Source organism: Plectropomus leopardus, chromosome 5, assembly GCF_026936395.1.
Source record: "Plectropomus leopardus strain MGB_pleo_1.0 chromosome 5, ASM2693639v1, whole genome shotgun sequence".
NCBI classification, from domain to species: Eukaryota; Metazoa; Chordata; class Actinopteri; order Perciformes; family Serranidae; genus Plectropomus; species Plectropomus leopardus.
In genome coordinates this window covers 21,400,360-21,421,600 of record NC_142180.1, presented here as the reverse complement: position 1 = coordinate 21,421,600, position 21,241 = coordinate 21,400,360, and the positions used below count along the sequence as shown (strand labels likewise).

The 21,241-nt window shown below is 37.4% G+C and overlaps 2 protein-coding genes across 2 annotated transcripts; one reads left to right on the top strand and one right to left on the bottom strand.

The window, feature by feature from the left end:
- Positions 1-214: 214 nt before the first annotated feature.
- On the bottom strand, positions 215-16,214 carry actl6a (actin like 6A). Its single transcript, XM_042516389.2, has 14 exons — positions 16,051-16,214; positions 13,824-13,900; positions 11,682-11,856; positions 8,707-8,807; positions 7,618-7,715; positions 7,339-7,433; positions 6,109-6,215; positions 5,124-5,213; positions 4,957-5,018; positions 4,657-4,771; positions 3,264-3,344; positions 2,536-2,631; positions 2,264-2,350; positions 215-1,026 (listed from the first exon to the last, which is right to left on the bottom strand). Exons 1-14 carry the CDS (start codon positions 16,073-16,075, stop codon positions 946-948), a joined length of 1,290 nt encoding a protein of 429 aa, XP_042372323.1. The 5' UTR covers positions 16,076-16,214; the 3' UTR covers positions 215-945.
- On the top strand, positions 16,183-20,412 carry aldh7a1 (aldehyde dehydrogenase 7 family, member A1). The gene is made up of 2 exons (XM_042516378.2): positions 16,183-16,324; positions 18,161-20,412. The coding sequence occupies exon 2, from the start codon at positions 18,166-18,168 to the stop codon at positions 19,792-19,794; it is 1,629 nt and encodes a 542-aa protein (XP_042372312.2). The 5' UTR covers positions 16,183-16,324; positions 18,161-18,165; the 3' UTR covers positions 19,795-20,412.
- Positions 20,413-21,241: the final 829 nt, after the last annotated feature.

Below are 21,241 nucleotides of genomic sequence, written 5' to 3'. Positions count from 1 at the left end.
ACTAATTCCATGACTTTCCCAGGCCTGGAAAACAAGAATGTTAAATTCCTCAACCTTTTATAGGTTTTCCATGACAAGGGAACCCTGAAACCTGCTGTGTTTCATGTCAAACTATCAGTCCGACATATAAACAATTAATACAAGAAACCCTCGCTAGCTTTAAAATAATCATGTACATGTTAAAGTGAGCCGTTACACTTTCATCACACACTCATTTAACAAAAACTGACTTTATTTTTAAAAGACCACATGTAGCCAATGACAAGCAAAGTGAAAATTAAATACAGATTTATTTGCAATGCGACTGATAAGTAGAGGCGAGAACTGACTGGCCTTTGCCTATGATGAGTTTACTCACTACACTAAAAAAGGCTTATGAACAAATTACATTTGCCCCAAAGTGTAAGGTTGTTCCTCCACATGCACATCACCTAAATTTTACCTTGTCGGTATTCTGCAGAAGCCTTGCAGAGCAAATTTTGTGTTTATCTGGAGGTTTTTCACATTGCTATCAAAAAGCTGATTTTGAGCCTGCACGCTGATATTTAATGGCCCTTCCATCATGACAGACGGTGTCTAAAGTGGGAAACCAGGCGTGAACGATGGCAAGATCAAGCCGTTCTTCATACCCCTAATTTTTTCGTTTTGAAGATGCAAGGTTTCCACAAAACACCAACAATTTAAAGATAAGGCAACAGACTGAGTGTAAAGACACAAACAAAGGAACCCGATTTCATCATAGTGAAAAGCTTACTTTGTAGATGTTTGTCTGATTTTCACAATAAATTCCAGACAGGCGAGATATCGACAAACTCAAATATTTTTAAAAAACAAATCATACAAAACAAGCGCAACCATCAGTGGGTGTTCCTGAGTCCAGGGTCAGAGGTGAACGAATCATGACGTTGAGCTTGTGGCGGAGGCAGTGATGGAGAGGGCGTCAAATCAAGGGCACTTCCTGTCGACACACTGCTTTCCGCCCTCTTCATACTCCTGTTTGGAGATCCACATTTGCTGGAAAGTTCCCTGGCAGACGCAGAAAACGTGTTTAGTTTGAGTAAATCATGACAAAGCTGAGAAAGGCGGAAATACACACACATATTTAAGACAGAGCTGCCAAACAAAGTAGATTTGTGAATACAGCTCTCACACATGTTGCCATCAATTATCAAATTACATGTAATAAAGGATTTAAGTTTCCCCACTTAAAAGAAGAGTCCATCTATATAAAGTCCCTGTCTCACGTGTTGTCTACTCGTCAAAGGTTCAGAACCATTTTTCTGCACGGAGTGTATGAATGGGATCGATATTCAAGTCAATCTGTACCGCCAAATTTCCCACTTGAAATGCTGGTACAGCTGTGTTGTATTAAAAGTAAAGTGACGCCGCAGGGACAAGCACGTGAAGGGTTACGTCTGCTTTCACATGAAGCAAGCAAGCCAATCAAGAGAGTCCGCTGTTGATATATTTTAATCCACGACTTGTTTGGTTTATGTCGATGCAAATTTGTTGAATATTTAATACGTTACAAGAACACTGGCACCAACAGAAACACCTCGCTCGCCGTGTTCCTTAAAATAATAAGAGCAGTCTGCTGCTGGTTACATGTGCATCCAGCCTTGCCCCATCTTCAGGATTTATGCTGGTTGGTATCCATAAATGTTACATTACAGCCATCGGCTGGACTGTTTGTTGCCCCATCTATTCTGGCATTGCCATGGCATGTGTGAAAGGAAACAAGACAGAAATGTCCCTGAATGTGATGCATACATACTAAAATCTACTGGTATTTCCGAAAAGGTTATCCCAATGATAAGGGTTACAGGGTTCCCACACATTTTTACCAATGAAGTTTCAAAACTTTTCAATAATATCTCACTCCATTTCTGGCATGTCCCATCATGAGGCTTCCCCCATCCAAGTCAATCAATGAGCCAACACAATAGCCAGATATGGCTTATCTGGACATCTATATATATATATGACAACAGCCAAAACTATGTATATTCAAAAATGTTCTAGAACTTTCTATTAATTCCAAATCATTTCCAGGCCTGGAAAACAGTTTTTAATGATTCGATAACTTACAGGAATTTCATGACAATGGGAACCCTGAATTTACCAAACTATGTGTAAGAGAGGTTTAATATGCAACAGAAATAAAGATTTTGGCTTTAGATCCACTGTCACGATAATTAAGAACTCTCATAGCAAGTGTTGATATATTGTTGTAGCACATTTTTTTACTGTTGTGTGTGCTTACGAGTGATGCCAGGATGGAGCCTCCTATCCAGGCACTGAAGCGGCGCTCCACCGTAGTGTTGTTGGCTATCAGCTTCAGCCTCATACTCTGCAAATAACAAACATGTTAAACTCTGGGAGGCAATAGAGTTGAGTTTAATTATGTACTTCAAAAAAATCAGACCACATAAGAAATTACACATAAAGCTTATGTTTGTGAATTAAAATCAAATTCTACAATAATGTTAATCAGTATATAAGTTAATGTGTGGGGAAACGGTGGCGTTGACTCACTGGAGGGGTTTTCTGGGAGAGTTCTCTGTTCAGTCGGTCTGTGAAGCCCTGAATGAGCGTGTTTCCTCCGGTCACCACCACACTGCCGTAGAGACCCTGAGACACAACGTCACAATGTCAGCAGACTGGGTTTTTTTTAATTTAGAAAGCAATGCTGAAAATTTAGGAGCCAAAAATAAAGTGCAACACATAGGCAACTACACTGTCTCTTATCAGATGTACTCTGATTATCTGCTGTTGCTGGACATCAAACAGTGACAGTGAATGGATCCCAGGGGTTATTACAAACACCAAACATACCAAACATTATACTATACATATTTTTGTAGCATACCCAATTATTTGCTAATTATATGCTTTTCAAGAAATTTGTTGATATCCACCAGAGTGGTGTACTTAAGAAGCTGCAATCAGCTACTAATGGCCAAAAGTCTCAGACTTTTTGAAAATGCAAAGGCACTGTTAGCCGTTTAAGAGTGTTTATGAAGCGTTTTAATTGAAGCTGCAGATCGGTCTGAAACTCACCTTTTATGATTTACAAGTCAAACTTTATCTTCAGTAAGACAGTTTCAGCGAGACGTCTTTATCCATTCAGTCTTTTAAAATTCATTTCAATTAGCGACCTCATTTAAACGGATAAAAAATAAACTCTGGTGTCTCAAAGAAAAGGAAAGACATTTCAGACACTGAAAAATTGCAACCCATGTTTAAAACATGTTGATAATCACCGGCCGGATGTCGATGTCGCACATTCCCACGCTGGTTGTCACCACATGGCCAACTCCCAACATGGTGTTTCCAGACAGGCCCTGAAGTTATCAAAACAAACAACACTAAATCACATTTTCATGGTACTAATTTATAACATATGAAAAGGCATATTAAAGGCAGACCCTTTTTAGACTGTCAGACTAACTCAAGTACCCCTTCCTGGGTTCATACAGACAGGGGCATGTCAAAATCAAGGACTTCCAAGTACTTTTTCAAGCAATCATTTTTTATTTTCAAGGATTTATTTGTTTTCTCCACAGCCATCTGTTGCAACAGAATTGTGCCAATTCATGAGTGGAGCAAACACATGCTACCAGGACCTAAAACTAACTTCTCCTTTATTAACTGGGTAAATTATTCAGGCATGTGGTTGGAAAAGGACAAAAATTGCAGTAAAACACCTCCTTGTAACCAAATACCAAAAAGTCTATGCAACAGCTCCACCCTCGACAGTTTCACACACATTGCAGTTTATTTTCTGCCAAATTACAGTTCAAACCTTACACTAAGGGTTGATGCACCTCCTGTGTGACTGTTTTGCAGGCTAGAGAAACATCCTGGAGCTGAATATGTACTGCTTTTTACCTACCCATTGCTGCTTGGAGCTCATGTTGCATTAGAAAATAATTGCAAGTACCGTCTTTCCCGGATTCCAAAATTAAAATTTATCAAACAAAAATAATTAAGCATTTGTTTCTCCCCTGTTATATTCATGTGCTTTTTCAAGGACCAAGTTAAAAATGTCCTTTTTTTAAGGTATTCCAGTATGTAAATTTCCGAGCGTCAAATTCAAGCACTTCAAGCACCTCAAGCACCTTGCATGGACCCTACCCTTTATCGACATCACCAGCCAGGTTCCAAATGTGATATTATTAAACACCACATTCACAGTATTTTTTTCATACAGTTTTTACAATACTTTACAATATTGTGACAGTATTACTTCACACCATTAAAATGTTCATGTTAAGTTTGGTCAAGTTTACATTTGTAATACTTTTGGCAGAAGTTAAACGTTCCATTGCTTTTAGCTATAACTATTTCAACGTGATATTCATTACTTTTAGTTAAGTTAGCCATTCATCCATTACTTTTGTGAGCTTATTATTTGAACTGTAGTCATTATTTTAAGACTTCTCTATTCGCTCTTTTACAACTTTTCACACACTCTTAACTGCAACACATTGAGTCCCTGCTGACTCAGATACGGATAAATATGTTTGTTTTTTTTTTTTTAAATTTTCGATCTGATTTTATTTTTCAAAATTTGTTGACACACACCACAATATTTCCATGCATCCCCTTGTAACTGCAGAAGAATGTGCATCTGTTACTTTCACATGCACGCACCTTGGCATTCGAGGGGTCAAACAGCCCCTCTGGGATCTTCAGCCTCTCAGCTCCAAAGTCACAGTTGTAGCCGTTGGGCAGCTCATAGTGTACTGTGGGCATCTGTGCAGCAACCCTGATGAAAGACAGGACGGGTTATCTGTGAGTAAATTATTTTGGGATGGTCCTTTTAAACATTTTAAGCTTTTCAAAAGATGTTTACTTTTAGCAGGCAAATCTCTGTAGAAGCTGAGGGTTAAGGTAAAGGATCATGTTGACACAATGGACGGATTCATATCATATTGCAAATAATGCTCTTACTGTTCATCATACGGGGAGTCTGAAACCTGCAGCACAGATGCCTGGAAGTCCTGGATCACGCACTGCAGACATCAAGAAAAGACACACATTAAACAAAACACAATACGTACCAACTAAATTTATTCATTCATGCACAGACACAACAAGCAGAAGAGTTCGCTGCTTACGTTACACATGTAGTTGTGCCAGGAGCGGGTGACTTGAGGTAGTTTCTCCTTTTTCTTCCAACTAGCCGGTGATCCCTCCCGCACGCCATCCTGTTATAACAAATACTGAGGTTAACACTGTGTGGTATGAAGACAGATGACAATGAGAACAATTACAATCTGTGTATCTATTAATCAGACTTTATGTGTATAGCACCTTTCATAAAGTGCAGTTAGTCTGTGCAGCTTCACAGATGACTGACAAACCCATAATAAGACAGAACAAGTGTAAAGCGTAAAGATAATAAAAATGACAAAAACAATTTAGTAATTTTAGACTAATATGCAAGCCAATAAAAATGATGAAAATGTAATAAAATTGATTGGAAGCTATAACAACATTAATGAATCTATGACTGAGTAAAATAAAACTAAATTAAGAACTAGATAAAATAGAAAAAAAAGACAAAACTAGAACAAACATGGTTACTATAAAATAGATTTTAAACCAATATTATTATTTTTAAAAAATAACTAAAATTTTAATGATAGCATTTAGAAGTTGTTATAAAATAGTTAAAATAAAAGAGACTAGATAAAATAGATTGGAAAAGGCAACACAAAGTAATAAAACTGATAAGGATGAAGATGTAAACATTAACAACATAACGAATAAGATAAAATAGAATTAAAAAAATTACAACATAAATAAAATACAGTAAATAATTACAAAACTGTAAAAAAATAAATAAATAAATAAAAAATTATGAGTTATTCTAAATCAAAAGCCTGCTGAACAGGTAGTTCTAAGCAGGCACATAACACACAGCGAAGAGAAAAGATAAATCTCCCTGGTAAGATTCAAAATGCCACTTACAAGTGCAATAAAACATAAAAAAACTCAATAGCTGGTTTTGGGCTGAGTAATATAAACTTCATACCTCTACTAGATTATTTAAATTTGCATACGAGATGGTGAAAACAGATTCTTTAAATGTTATCTTACCTTTGATGCAATCATATAAGGGGGGATTATTTCAACATTCAACTCTTGAAAAAGCTCCCTGCACTGCATGCTCATGAAGTCTCCAGCCAGGGGCGATTTGACAATGCCTGTCAGAGAGAATAAAAAACACGTGACTCTGGGTACACAGTAAATCTCTTTCATGTTTACATTTACTAAACTGACTCTAGACTCTGTGTAAACATGCTCATCTCGATTCATTATCAGCCCTTAATGACTCCAAGTTCTTCAGATTAGTTTTCTCATAAATCATTCTCCTCCTTTTGTTTCATTGCAGCTCTGAATCAAATGGCTTTCAGAAAGCGTTATGTTGCTGTTCCACAATATTTAAATATGATTTAGTTTCATCCTGAAAAGTGATTTATATTAGGCACCATTAACACAGAGATTAACAAAAACTTAACTTAGCAAACTTAACATTACAATCAGGGTTACCACACATTCTCATGAACAATATAAACTTTTCCATGACTTTTCATGGACCTAATTATTTTTTCTTGCCCAAATGGCCCCTGCATTTTCTTTTTAAAACAGATTAAAATTCTGTTAAAACATAATTTCAGCATCCCACCTGATGTGTTCAAGGACCATCCGAAATTTGAAAATTTATAGTTTCTGTCTATTATCATACTTTACGGGAAAGACTGAACACGGGGAGAAAAATCAGCAAACTTTCATGATAAACAATTGAACAAAAACATAACATAACCAAAATGTTATCACACGTTGATGCATATTAGAGCTATGTTTCGACGTCAGCGTCAGAAAATAAATGAACCATTATGTTATATTAATGTAATTTAATTTACTACACAAAGCAAATTTCCATGATTTTTTTAAAAAAAAAAAAAACTTTCTATGATTTTTACTAGTTCCATGACTTTTCCAGGCCTGGAAAATGTGACTGTAAAATTTCATGACTTTTCTGGGTTTTCCATGACTGTGGGAACCCTGAGAAGTAGTTCATAATTGCAACAGAAGCTTGTAATAGCTAAGCATTTGTGGGAACAGTTGGCTTATTGGTGAGGCCGAGATGAAAGTTAAAACCAGCAGATGGCAACAAAAATCATAGAAGATAAGCATCAATGAAGATTTATGCATTTTCCATTACTCCTCTTAGGTGATGAATCCCTCCCTGGTTTGTACGTAAACCAAATGATGTCTGCACGTAGATTATCAACTTGTGATAAATGATTTCTATTAATTGTTCACCTTGCTGCAGGACGTAGCCATCGTGCACTGGAATTGCTGTGGTGTGTGTGGCTCCGCTGTCGAGGACCAAGCCTGTCGACCGCCCATTGGCAAAGCTTAGATACTCAGAGTTAAAGAAATATTTTACAGGTCAACGTGTAACAGATGCAGCATTAGGTCAACAGACTTTTCATAAATGAGATAGTACTGAGAGACTATTATCGAACTGTAAATGGACAATTAAATGACTCAGCTCTGTCTCTTATCTTTTCCTGGATGAGGGGAAATTGTAAAGGATACGCAGAAAGCACAGCTGATTTGCAGAGGAAGAAGGCAGGAATGTTGTAATGTTCAAACATCAGTTCTGTTAGTTTCTCTCGTTTCGCTCGCGTGTTCCACTGCAGACACAAAAAAGAAAACAGTCTGCTTACAACAGATAGCGGATGCATGATAATATCGGCACATCATCGGTATCGGCAGATATTGGCTTTAAAATGAAACATCGAAACTGGTGAACATACTGATTTCTGCCGATATCACAAACTGCAAAACATCCTTTAAAATCTGTTTCACATTGGCTCTGAGCAACTTCAGAAGAAATTACCAAGAAATAAGTCAAAAATACAAGAAAATTACCTTAAAATGAGCAAAAACATAAAACAAAAAACCCAAAAAATCAAAAAAATCAGGAAAGAGAAAAGGGAAAAAAAGGATTGAAAATTATAATAATTCTTTAAAATGATTTAAAATATATAATTATGATCATTACAAATATAAAGGTCCGTGGGCATTTTCCCCTAGTTTCTTTTTTAAACAATCTTCTAAATCTACCAATTTCTTGAAATTTGCTTGACATTTCTTGTCAAGTTACTCTTTGCCTGTTTTTTGAAAGAAATCAAACCAATTTGTTTAGGGTCCAATGGGTTCAATAATAATGAAAGGCATCTGAATGCAGCACAAGAAAAGTGATGTTGGTCCAGGTTTCAAAGGGTTGTCCCTAAGTTGAAGTATTTTTCTTATTTTGCACAGTGAATAAATATTCCAGACACTGAAACGCATTATATTTTACATTTCCATCTGCTGGTGGGCCATCACGATAAGAGTAGGCATAATATGATGTTAATTCCACTAAAGAAGAGGCTTGATGATCACTTAAGTTAGGTGGGACAAAGGTGGATATATCATTATCTTTATAGTTTATCGGCCAAATGTGTCTATCAGCATATCGGATATCTGAAAAAAAAAATCTAATTTCATGCATCCCTACAACAGACTATTGTCAGCGTAACACAAACTATGTAACCAATAAGGTGACCAGGACAAGCACTGTGGTTACTGTTTGGCTTTGGTACAATCACAGAATAAGTCGCTGGTGTCGTTCAGACTTACCGATGCTTCTGACATGAGCACTGGATGCAGGCTGGGTTCAGACTTGAAGTGCATCTTATAGGTGTGATCCAGAATGGCCTGGAAACTGTCCCAGTCCTCAACTGTGAAAAGGGACAGAAGAGAAAACCAGGACAAGGCTTTTTAACCATCAAATCACAGTCAGATTACAGCTGATTTACTACAACATGCTCTTAACGTTAGAAAGTAGTTCAAATAAATAATCAAATATTTGTGGAAACTTAAATTAAAAGAGAAAGATTTTTTAAAAATGTGCTTTACACATTTAAATATAACGGGGATGATGTTCACTTTTTGAAATCAATCGTAATGCTTCTTGGGACCTCGGCAGACAAAAAAATGTAGTATTGTCTCCACTGCAAAACAAATGCTCATTAGAGCTGAGCTTAATGTTTGAAATGATGTTGACAATAGAGACATTTTTGATCTCTAAATGACAATCATAATATCTTATGAAGTGATAAAAATTAAACATTGGTTAACAAATATAACATTAAAGTCAAATGCAAATTAACTGTTTCCAACTGTTAAACATAACATTTGATAAAACTGTGTTTAATATTTTTGCATTTTTAAATTAACATTTTGTAAAACAATAAAGTCCTTCTGGTCAATCTCACACTCACAGAGCAAGCTATAGCTAATTCTTCACATTAACACATATGTACTTTTCAACCTCTTAACAGTCCTTTAAATACGTAAACTCCAGCTAAGCTATACCAGGACTGTCTCTCTCCTCCTTCATATCACATATTATTGTCCCGCTTGTACCAACTGTCAGAAATAACAGAGGGATCTGCGTATTCTCTGAACCCCATCATCTTCACTTCTTTGTGTACTTTTTTAATCCTGTTACCTTCATGGGAGCAGCTGTCACTGTTGGCAACCAATTAAAACATTAAAAGACAAAGAGATTGCCAAACTAAGACACGATCAAAGACCCAGTCTTATTTTCATAAGTGAGATTTACTTTGCATGCAACTAGGCAACACCTCAAAAGTTAAGACCTATAATTAAAAATAAATATATGAAGTGCTCGTCCCACATAATGTGTTCAGGGACTGTTGGAAATGTGAAGATCCAATGATAATTTTAGTTTGATAAATCGTGTTATTTAGGTGATTTTTTTTAGGTGGGCATGCAATTTGGACAGTATGTTTTCTTTCAAAATTGTCAAAAAAATTAGATGAAAATCCAAAAGATTTTTTGAGAAAATTAACCAAAACATTTTTCAAGGAAAATGTTTTAAAGAAATTATCCTTTTTCTTGCAATATGTTTTATTTCACTGTGTTTAAGCCCACGTGTTATTTACGCTTTGTCAAATAAAACTGAATATGTGGCAATTTCTCCTATGAGTGGACCTCGAACTAATGACAAATCTGAACCCAGTGGCTGGACCAGTTGGGAGCCATTAATCTAACTGAAGACCTTAAAATATTTCTACAGATACACAGAACCCTGTTTAAGCTCTGCACACAAACACTTTGAGCATGTAGCCGCTATGTTTTTCAAGTGTGTCTTTACTATATTTGTGGCTGCAGGCCTAGAGAAAATAATGCCACAAAAAACATGTATCTTTCATCATGATGATCACGTTCATCATGATCATCATCATCACCGCTGGGTCAGATGGTGGAGAAAATAGAGCAATGATGAGCTTTTTTAGATTTTAATTTGAGCATCAGGCACCAACGTTCCAGGTCAGCCCTCTGAGGGAGCCTGCGGTCCCACGGTGCTGTTCTGCTGCAATTAAGATTGGTGTCACACTCGTCTCTAAATAGCCTCACAGCCAAACTCAGCTGGACCAGATTCTGATGAGAATCATCAGCAAGGTCAGTGCGCCGGCCTTTCATATCCGCTGTCAGCAATACTCTTGAGGTGACAAAAATCAAAGCAAAATTTTGGATTCAAAGAGAACAATTTTGCCCTTTAGCAGTCTGGACAGAGCGAAAATTATTTGACAATTACCTGATCGATTAATAGAGACAAAATAAACTTACAACTGCTCAACTAACTGCTTAATGTTTAAATCATGTATCAAAGACATAAGCAAACATCCAATGGATTCAGCTTCACTAATGAGACTTTTAATATCACTGTAAATGTAACTGTAAGTTATTTCAAAACCTGAGCATTTTTCACCATTTTCTAACTTTTTGTAAACTAAAAAAATAATTGAAATAAAAAGAATAACCAGAAGATTAATCAGTAATTAAAACAGTTGCAGACCTTCTTTTGGACAGCTGTTGTCAAACGGAGAAACACAATACTGTTTAGTTAAATAACTTTGAACAGATGTGACATAGATACCATAAAGAGACTCAAAAAAAGGTCAGAAGTTGGAGACTGAAACTGAGATTCAAACCAAAGCATCTGAAAATAATCCAAGATCCAATTGTGATTTTCTTTAAAATACTTTTTTAAAGGATAACAGGTCCAGTTTAGCTCTAGACATACATCCCACATCTGGCATTGAATGTCCGACACATCCACGATATTGACCAGAACAAACGAGGAAAGGACAATATGATTACTTTCTGGCATGACATGGCGGTAAACCCAAGACGGAGAGTGGTCTGCCTTCCAGGAAGAGCACACCAGACAGGGAGAGCTCATGATAATGAGTGTCTTTGGTCTTCAAATAATCTCATTAATATTCATGATGAACGGCAGTCATCTATACGTCAGTCAGGGTTGTGACGAGATTATCTACAAAGTCGGCTGTAAGACCAAAAGAGTCTAATTATGGATATGAATCAATTAGACAGGATCATAAATATTCATGTTGGAGTTTACGTCACAGATCATAATAAAAATGGGGTCATGCACTTACACACACAACCCATGTATGTTCATATAGGTTGCAAATGCTGACATTTTTTCAGCAGTGAAACCTGGTCCCTAAACCAAGAATGAGGCCGCATCACAAAAACAAAAAAAAAGGAGTAACACTCACTCATGCCATTCTTCAGCGGAGACATGACCTCCATGCTCTCCCTGGGTACCCTCAGCTGGTTGGTATCAATATAGTAGGTGGTACCACTCTGCTTGTTCTTGTCACCATCAGTCTCCATTGGCGTGCTGCCATCCTCTCGGTCAAGGGTCACACCTATGACCGTGGGGAAGTCTGCCTGCACGGAAACAAAACAAGACACAATGCAGGTCAAGATAGGTTCTCACACACCCTGCTTTACAAATATCTAACATACAATTACAAATTCAATGACACCTTTATCAGAAGATCTACCCCATCCCAAAAACTGAATTTCCCACACAAAAACTTCCCATTTTTGTGAAACTAAAGGTGAAGCAATGCTTGTCTGACTTATAAAGACAAGGAGAACAATTGTTTTGAAATCCTCAAAAGTACCTGATTTCCCACTCAAATGTTCTGGCTTGTGCTGACTAATTCATCCTGCATACAATGTCTGACGTCTTTCTTTTACAGCAGTAAATTTCTCTTGTTATAGTAAGAAAAGCACAGGTAATACTAATAATATTATCAATGGCTCTGTTCTATTCAGGTGTCCTAGAAAGTCATGACAGTGAGCCAGCATGAATAATACCAGGACCGTGAAACTGAAGCAGCTAAATGGAATTCAACCCTCATCACGTCAGCTGTTTTCACCTGTGCTGTTCCTGCTGTAACATGTCAAAATGTTTCCTGTGAAAGAGTTCTATTACAGCAGCCCGGTACAAACCAAATATAACAATCAGAGCTGAAACAACTACATTTATTGACTATTCTGTCAAACTATCCGTGTCACAATATGGGCTGAAGCACTGACAAAATACCTGTAGCTAGCTAAAAACAGTTGACATCAGCATGTCAATGGATTATTTCAGCACCTTATGGCTGCCAGAGAGAAAAGGTTACATTGGCAAACTAATAACTATCAGTCTATATCAGTGTCCCTTCACCTTACCTTGCTTATCTGTGAGAAATGATCACATTGACTGGTCAAGAGTGACATACTTTGATATTTGCATTTCATCAAAACATCAGGTAAGATTGCCATTTAAGCTACCAAGATCAAAACCAGGCCTTATATAGCTTATTTAGCTTCAATCTCTACAGTTAGCTGGCCAAATTAACAAAGTGCTTGCTGCATGTTGGCACACTGACTGTCAGGATCCCACAGGTTTCCCATATCTTCCTGTTGAGGTCTTAAATCTTAATGCTTAAAAGCTCAGATATTATGTTTGGCAACAAATAAAAATGTAGTTATGGATTTTATTTCATGTGAGTAGCGCATCCTGACACAAATCAACTTTTAGGTATCTTTGTGTTGTTTGCTTGTAGACAATGACACAGGATGACTTACATGGAATAAAAGTTTCTTGTCATCACAACATTTTTCACGTTTTAACAAGATATTTTCATGTTATTATGTCGCAAACTTGTGACGTGATAGCAACAAACTTTCCTTGTTATAACAAGATACTATTTATCTTGTTGTAATGTGAAAATATCTGTAAAAACATTGTTATAACAAAGGACTTCTCATGTTATTACTGATACTGATCAGGAGTTTTTTTCTGGCTAGCAGCGGCACGCTTACACAAATTATTGAAAAGATTATTGTAACAACTAATTTCAGTACACACAATGAATTCCATGACTTTTACAAAATTTCAATGATTTTTACTAATTCTGTTTTCCGTGGAACCCTGTATATTTAAAAACATGAACATGGAAGGATGGGTGGTTACGTGGTTAGGTTTAGCATGGTATGATATAAAGTATAAAAGAGAACTGATTCTTACTACAGATGATGACCTCAGAGCATAAAACACTGTGATATCTGCTCAAGGCCAGTACGACAGAGATTAGATTAATGCGAGCATGACCATTAGTGCTCATCTCTGACATTTCTCTTGTCAAACTGATATTTACACAATCAAGATCTCCACCTTAAGCACAGACAAATCAAAGCCATGCAAGGACTCCAGAACGATCTGAACTCAATTTATGCCGTCTGTCTCCAGAGTGACAGCCCTCATTTCCTGACACTGGCGAACCCCCGGAGGGAAGATGAAGATGCACAGAGGAAGAAAAGACACATAGTTAATCAGGCCATTTGAGTGATCCACTTACCTTGGGACAGTCTTCTCCTGCGTAGCCGGCTCTCACAGTGTATGAGCCAATGTCGAACACCAAAGCTCCCACCTCATCTGCAGAAATAGGAGATGATTTGTAAATGTATAATTTTAACAATGATCACAGTTAGGGACGCAGTAATACACATGTTAAAATGACTGACATCAACCACTTTTTCATTATATTTGCATTTAGTGTTTGCTTTTACATGCTTACATGTGCAAAACTCAACAAGAGTTTACTTTTTGCAATATATTTTTCACTGAATTGAAGGACATAAATTCCTTTATTCCTTTTTGTATCAGCAAAGTGAAGGATCTCAATAAAGATGCATATGAAAAGTTTAACCTGGTTTTTTTACATATTCAGTACTCATCAGTTCTTGACCAATTAAACTTATTAAAAAAAAACTAAATAATAACTTGCAGGGATGAAATCATTAGTCAAGTTATTAGATCAGCTGACAAAGTTAATCGATTATGATTTTAATTATGAATATGTAGAGTAAAAATGCCAACGTATTCATCAGTATTGGCATGTATGCCAATGCTAAGATAAGTTGAAACAAGATACACTTTTATTTCTCCCCAGCAGGGAGATTTAGATGTTGCATTAGTAAAAGGACAACAATAAAACAGATAAGTATGTAAAGTAACAAATAAATAATAAAAGGTAAATATAAACTATACAAAGGCACTGGACAAAAAAAGTGGCAGTGGTGCTGATAAAGTTACAGGGTGTGATTGACAGCAACAGAGTCATGACGTTTATGTAATCAATTAATATAATACAGTATAATGGCACACAATGATATAGTATGGGACATATAATATGGATAAGTGTAGCAATATAGTGGTATAGATTAAAAAATATATATTTTTGACTAAAACAGGCTCCTCAGCTGAAACTTTAAATAGCATGCCCTTCAATAAACATTTACTATCTTACCAAAATAAAGTATGTGGTGTGAAGATAGGACAGAGAAGTGGGTTGTAACTTAAGAGGAAAATTCAATCTAAAGAAATATTTTGCATAAACAAATCTTAAAATTATGTGTATATCTATTAGACAAAAAAAAGTGTGAAAAAGAGGATTTCTGCAAGATACAGAGATGAGGGGTGGCGACATAAAGCAAGCTGATGCTGGCATTGATGTTAATGGTTTTCTTTTGTGTATTGGAATAGTGTTGTAGATTATATATATGAAGAGCATGAACAGTGGTTTAGGTGTGGGCATTGACACTTGGGCAGAGAGTTGGATTTTGATTGTGTATTAATGGGTTAGAATAGAACAGAGGCAAGACAAGACAAGCATTTACTTCTTCCTACTCATTTTAAGCAATTTATGTTACTTATTTAAAATCTGTTTTATGTGTTAACTATTATAGTTGTTTGTGTTTTTTATTTACTTATTTTTTTTGTAATACTCGAAAAGAAATATATTTAATTCAATTCAAAGATGCAAATTACAAAGTGGCACTCTTATACTTCAAGTGTATGCACATCATTAAATTGCTGAATTTGTCAGATCTGCTTCAGTAGCATAAACTAGTATTAGGAGTAGTACAGTAATAATAGTAGTAGTAATAAAGATACTTATAGCTTGCGCAAGGATCCCGTTACTGAATGCAACTGAAAACGCTTGTTTAAATTTAAGTCTGGGATATAGTATTTATTAAGACTGGCTTACGTGTTTAATTGATGCAACAATATTCAGTGCCAAAGATATACTTAACGAAGTCATTTCAGCGCAGAAAAACATCTGCAAAGTTCTCTCTTATGTGTGTGTCAACAGAAAGGCACAAATATAGCAAACATAACGTCAAATAATGTTACATGGTTGAATTTCTAAGCTCAATCTGTGTGGAAACATTCATCTCCATTTTTGAGAAATCTATATTTATCGTTACACAAACGGAACTGAATGTGTTCACGGCAAGCCCACTTTTCATTCATTTCCTTGCCAGCTAGCTAGGTGGTACCGGGGTCACATGTGTCTGAATAAGAAACTGAGCTTATTCAAACCGACGGCGCACTTTAAAGTGTTTACAAAATGTACACGTCCTTACATGTATGCTGATTAAAGACGTTAGCGAGAAAGTAGCTTCAGTCCAACGCGAAGCTAAACGCTAGCACAGCTAGCATAGCTAGCTAACTGTAAAGCTACAGACCGAGACAACGTGGACAACAGTTTCGTTTAATTTTACTTATAAAAGCCCACTCACCGCCTCCATAAACTCCGCCGCTCATTCTCTATATTATCTTTTCAGCAACTTTCTTGATATATGTTATTAAAGCAGAATCACAACCGCTAACGGTTAATCACAACAAAGGAAATTTGCTAGCATGGATCAATCTAACAAAGCAGGCGCCACACTGCGTCAGCGCGGCTGTCCAATCAGAGCGCAGCTCAGCGACAGTACTTCCGTTTCAGAGGTGACAGAAAGAAAGCGCTTCCCTGTTCTGGAGTGGACGTGGCCCTGCGTACTTTCTATCAACGTGAGTGAAAAACTGATACATAAGTGGCATAAACTTACTTTTAACCGCTATGAAGTAATGTGCAGATAGAGACAGAGCAGGTTTTATGACAGCACGCAGATGCTTGTGAGTGTAAACTGCAGGACCTTGAGTCACGGACGTTAGACTCAACAAGATTGACGGTGATCTCGGCGACCATGTTACTGCACGCTGCAAAAGTAGCAACTCTTAAAAAAGACGTGCACAATACGAAATTTCCAATATGCATACCTGAAATTAACAATTTAGTATACTTTGGTGATATTGTGGGTGTTGACAGTCTTATTTCTAATTCATAAATAAGTTAGTTTCCAAAGCCTCGTGGTTGTCCAAAGTCGAATTATTTGCGCAAGCGCGTAGGTTGGATAGAGTTGAGTAACTTGCCGACCATGCAGTTAAAGTCCGACAAGAGCCATGATAACATAACCCGTTTGAATTACAATACAACTATACTAATTAACCATTTGAAACCTGAGCAAGCTGGCTTCATTTCTTTTTAAAACACGGTAAGAATTGAGCAATGAACGAAAGAAATAGAAAATTACACAGAAGTCACTAGTAAAAAGTACAAAGAAATTACATGGAAATTAATAAAGAATCAGAAATAAACAAGTTAGAAAAAATAACAGAGATTGCCTAGAAAAAGTGCTAAAAATATAATAATTTTGTAACATATTGATAAATGCCTAATTGTAGGAATTATGAATATAGTTTTTTTGCCTAGTTTTTTTCTTTTTCCTATTATATTTTTCAAGCTTAAAAAAGAATAATATTCCAAATTCACTAATGTGCTTAAAATATTATAATTTTGCAATTTTTTCGTAGCTTTTTACAACCAAAAAAAAACAACAATTCTAAATTTACAAATTTCTTGCTATTTGTTAAACATTTATTATCAAGGTGCTCATTGCCTTTTTCCAATATTTTTGAAAGAAATCACATTAATTTGCTGAAGGTTCAGAGGCTAAAATACTAGCAGCACAAGGAAAGTGATGTCACTTCATCTTTCACAAGGGTTTTTTTTTTGATCAATTAAATTATTTTTTCTGTTATATTAACTTTATGCTATAGACAATTTTACATTAAGTAAGTGTTAGAGTCCAAGGTGACCTCTTCAAATGGCAAGAAATTCAGTGACATATTTATAATCAGGAGTTCTCACAGTGTAAAGGACCCAGTGAATTGTTACTATACCTACAATTCATAGAGAGGAAATTGTAACAAACAGTTTCTATTTTTAAACAAACATACTCGGGTCAACACCTGTTGACTTTCTGCATTCCTTGTAGCACATGCTCCTGCAGTGGACAGTAATATAGCTTGTGCAACTTTTAGAAGTTATTTATTAATATTGAAACTAAAAGTTAACTCTTGACCTTGGGAAAAGCAAGTAACGCACTGGAACTGAAATGATTAGCCAACTAATCTACGTGTTTACTGACAAGTGATTGATCAAGTAAAATGTCAAACATTCTCTGAATCTGGCTTTTCAAATCCAGAATTTGTTGCTTTTAAATGTTTTATATCATTTTAAAGCAAATATTATTGAATTTTACTCTGATGCCTTTTTAGAGTCAGAGAAATCTTGATTTGTGTTTTTCACCATTCTCTGAAACGTTAACAACTAAACCATTGCTCAGTATAACCCCCCAAAGTGATCAACAAACTAATCAAGTCTGTAAATAATCATTAGTTGCAACCCTAGACAGGACAAGCTCAATCAAACATTGTAATGAGATTATAGTGTTAATAATTATCTATAAATATTTTTCAAACCTTTTTCAAACTTGTAAAATATTTTTTTACTTCGGCTTCCAGCACCCATGCAGCGCTGCCTCACTCTGACCTTTGGGAGGCACAGCAGGCTTCTCTTGAGAACCAAATTATCATCTGTCCACTGCCAGCCGTCAGCAGCCATGTCAGGTCTCCTCATCAACCAGCCGAAATACGCCTGGCTCAAAGAGCTGGGCCTGTCTGAGGACAACCCAGGTGTTTACAACGGGAGCTGGGGAGGCAGTGGGGAAGTCATCACGTCATACTGCCCTGCCAACAATGAGCCAATTGCCAGAGTAACACAGGCAACAATGGCAGAGTATGAAGAAACTGTCCAGAAGACGAGGGAGGCTTGGAAGATGTGGGCCGATATTCCTGCTCCCAAAAGAGGGGAGATTGTGAGGCAGATTGGAGATGCGCTCAGAAAGAAGATAAACGTCCTCGGGAGTCTGGTGTCTCTAGAAATGGGCAAGATCTATGTTGAGGGAGTTGGCGAGGTTCAGGAATACGTTGATGTCTGTGATTATGCAGTCGGTCTGTCAAGAATGATCGGCGGGCCCATGCTGCCTTCAGAGAGACCAGGCCACGCCCTGATCGAACAGTGGAACCCAGTCGGACTTGTCGGCATCATCACTGCTTTTAACTTCCCCGTGGCTGTGTACGGCTGGAACAATGCCATCGCCCTGACCTGCGGCAATGTCTGCCTCTGGAAAGGAGCTCCTACCACGCCTCTCACAAGTGTTGCAGTTACCAAAATTGTAGCTGAGGTGCTGGAGCATAACAACCTGCCTGGTGCGATCTGCTCCATGACCTGCGGGGGCGCTGATATCGGCACAGCCATGGCGAAAGATGAGAGGGTTGATCTGCTGTCGTTCACAGGCAGCACCCATGTTGGCAAGATGGTGGCCATGATGGTGCAGGACAGGTTCGGACGTAAGCTGCTGGAGCTCGGTGGAAACAATGCCATTATCGTTTTTGAGGATGCTGACCTGAATCTCGTGGTGCCCTCCGCTGTCTTTGCATCTGTGGGAACCGCTGGCCAGCGCTGCACCACCACCAGGAGGCTGATGCTGCACGAGAGTGTTCACGACACTGTGGTTGAGAGGGTCGCCAAGGCCTACAAACAAGTCCGCATCGGAGACCCTTGGGATCCCACCACACTTTACGGGCCTCTGCACACCAAACAAGCTGTGAATCAATATCTGGCAGCTATTGAGCAGGCCAAGAAGCAGGGTGGCACTCTGATCTGCGGAGGAAAGGTGATGGACCGTCCTGGAAACTACGTGGAGCCCACCATCATCACAGGGCTGGCACACGACGCACCCATTGTCCACACCGAGACCTTTGTCCCCATACTGTATGTCCTCAAGTTCAAGACAGAAGAGGAGGCGTTTGCCTGGAACAACGAGGTCCAGCAAGGCCTGTCCAGCAGCATCTTCACCAAAGATATGGGTCGGGTTTTCCGCTGGCTTGGGCCGAAAGGATCCGACTGTGGCATTGTGAATGTCAACATTCCCACAAGCGGAGCTGAGATCGGTGGAGCCTTTGGTGGAGAGAAACACACTGGAGGTGGAAGAGAGTCCGGCAGCGACTCATGGAAGCAGTACATGAGGCGTTCAACCTGCACGATTAACTACAGCAAGGATCTTCCTCTGGCGCAGGGAATCAAGTTTGAGTAAAGCCTTGAGGTGCTTTGTTGTTAAAGCGTTCAATGAGCCCAAAAGGACAACACTAAATGTTTTAGTGGCAGAGTGTTGCCAATCAAATGCTAGACATTTGTAATTGCATTTTTTTGCATCCAGAAAGGTCAGTCTGAATTTTAAAAAGAATTGGATTAATTTTGGATTAGTAATGTTTTCCTTTATCAAATCTAGTATGTTTGCGGTTGCTGCATCAAATACTAATCCTAGTTTGAAAAAAGTTTTGTGTTAAAGGTCAGATACTGTTCCCCCAAATTGTGGTGTGCACTTTTCTACAAGCGCTTACAAAGTGAGTTTAAGTGTGAGGCGATTGTACGAGATGCTTTATACTGTACAATAATAAAAATAAATCTTAGCTTATTTTCTAAGAAAAACTGAAGTCGACTTTATTCATGTGTAGATTAAATCATTATAGGGCAAATAACAAATCAACACAGTCTGCTTAAAATCACGGGTGTTAGCAATGAAAATACTGTCTGCATCTCCTTTACAGCATTAACATACTCCATTTTGCATCTTGAGCAACCTACAAGAAAGAATCACTATGTACTTTCCAGACAAGAAAATAATGAATAAAAGGCTTCATGTTGATGTGAACTTAGTCGGCCTGTTCTTTGTCAATGTTCATAAAGACGGTTGGAAGAAGCAGCAGTAATCCCTAAAACATGGAACAGTAAGACATACACATACACCACATTTTTATGATCCTTAGTTTCCACATGCGTCATTCACGTATAAGTAAAAACCACTGACTGAGGCAAACAAAAAAATTAACATGCAGTGAAGTAATTGAAAAATGGGAATAAACTGTGTTCAGATTCATAAAAGAGGTCTTGCACTCCAAATTTTTTCTCAGAGACTACCTAAAATGAACTGCCACACCCAAATTTTCCCAAGTTTAAAAGACAAAATATAAAGCTGCACTAAAGCAGACCACTAACAGGGGAGGCAAAAAAGTGACAATATCAACAGCAAATTTCAAGCATTAGCAATTGTATTAGAACCAATGGACAACCATTTGGAACCACATGAAGCTGTTAATTCCTGCCGTTATTCTGTGGATATTTGTGGTGCTATTTTCATAATCACAGCTTTGTTCACCTCAAAATGGATAGTTAGAGTTATGCTTAAAGGTGTCAGTTTTACCTACAAATTGATGATCTGGCAGGCAGGCACAATCATAATCTTTTCACTATTTCTTTTTTCCCCACTTTTTTTAGTTTTTACATTTATGAAAACATATTCAAAAGTACAAGAAAACATTTTTTAACCCCCAGAGTAACCAGAAGACAGATCAAATCTAGCATGAAATAACAATGTGTCCCTATAAGGATAAAAAACAAAACAACAAACCAAACATTTAAAATAAAATAAAAATGTTAAATTTATAGCAATGTGTATGTATGTGTGTCAACACGTGTCTGTG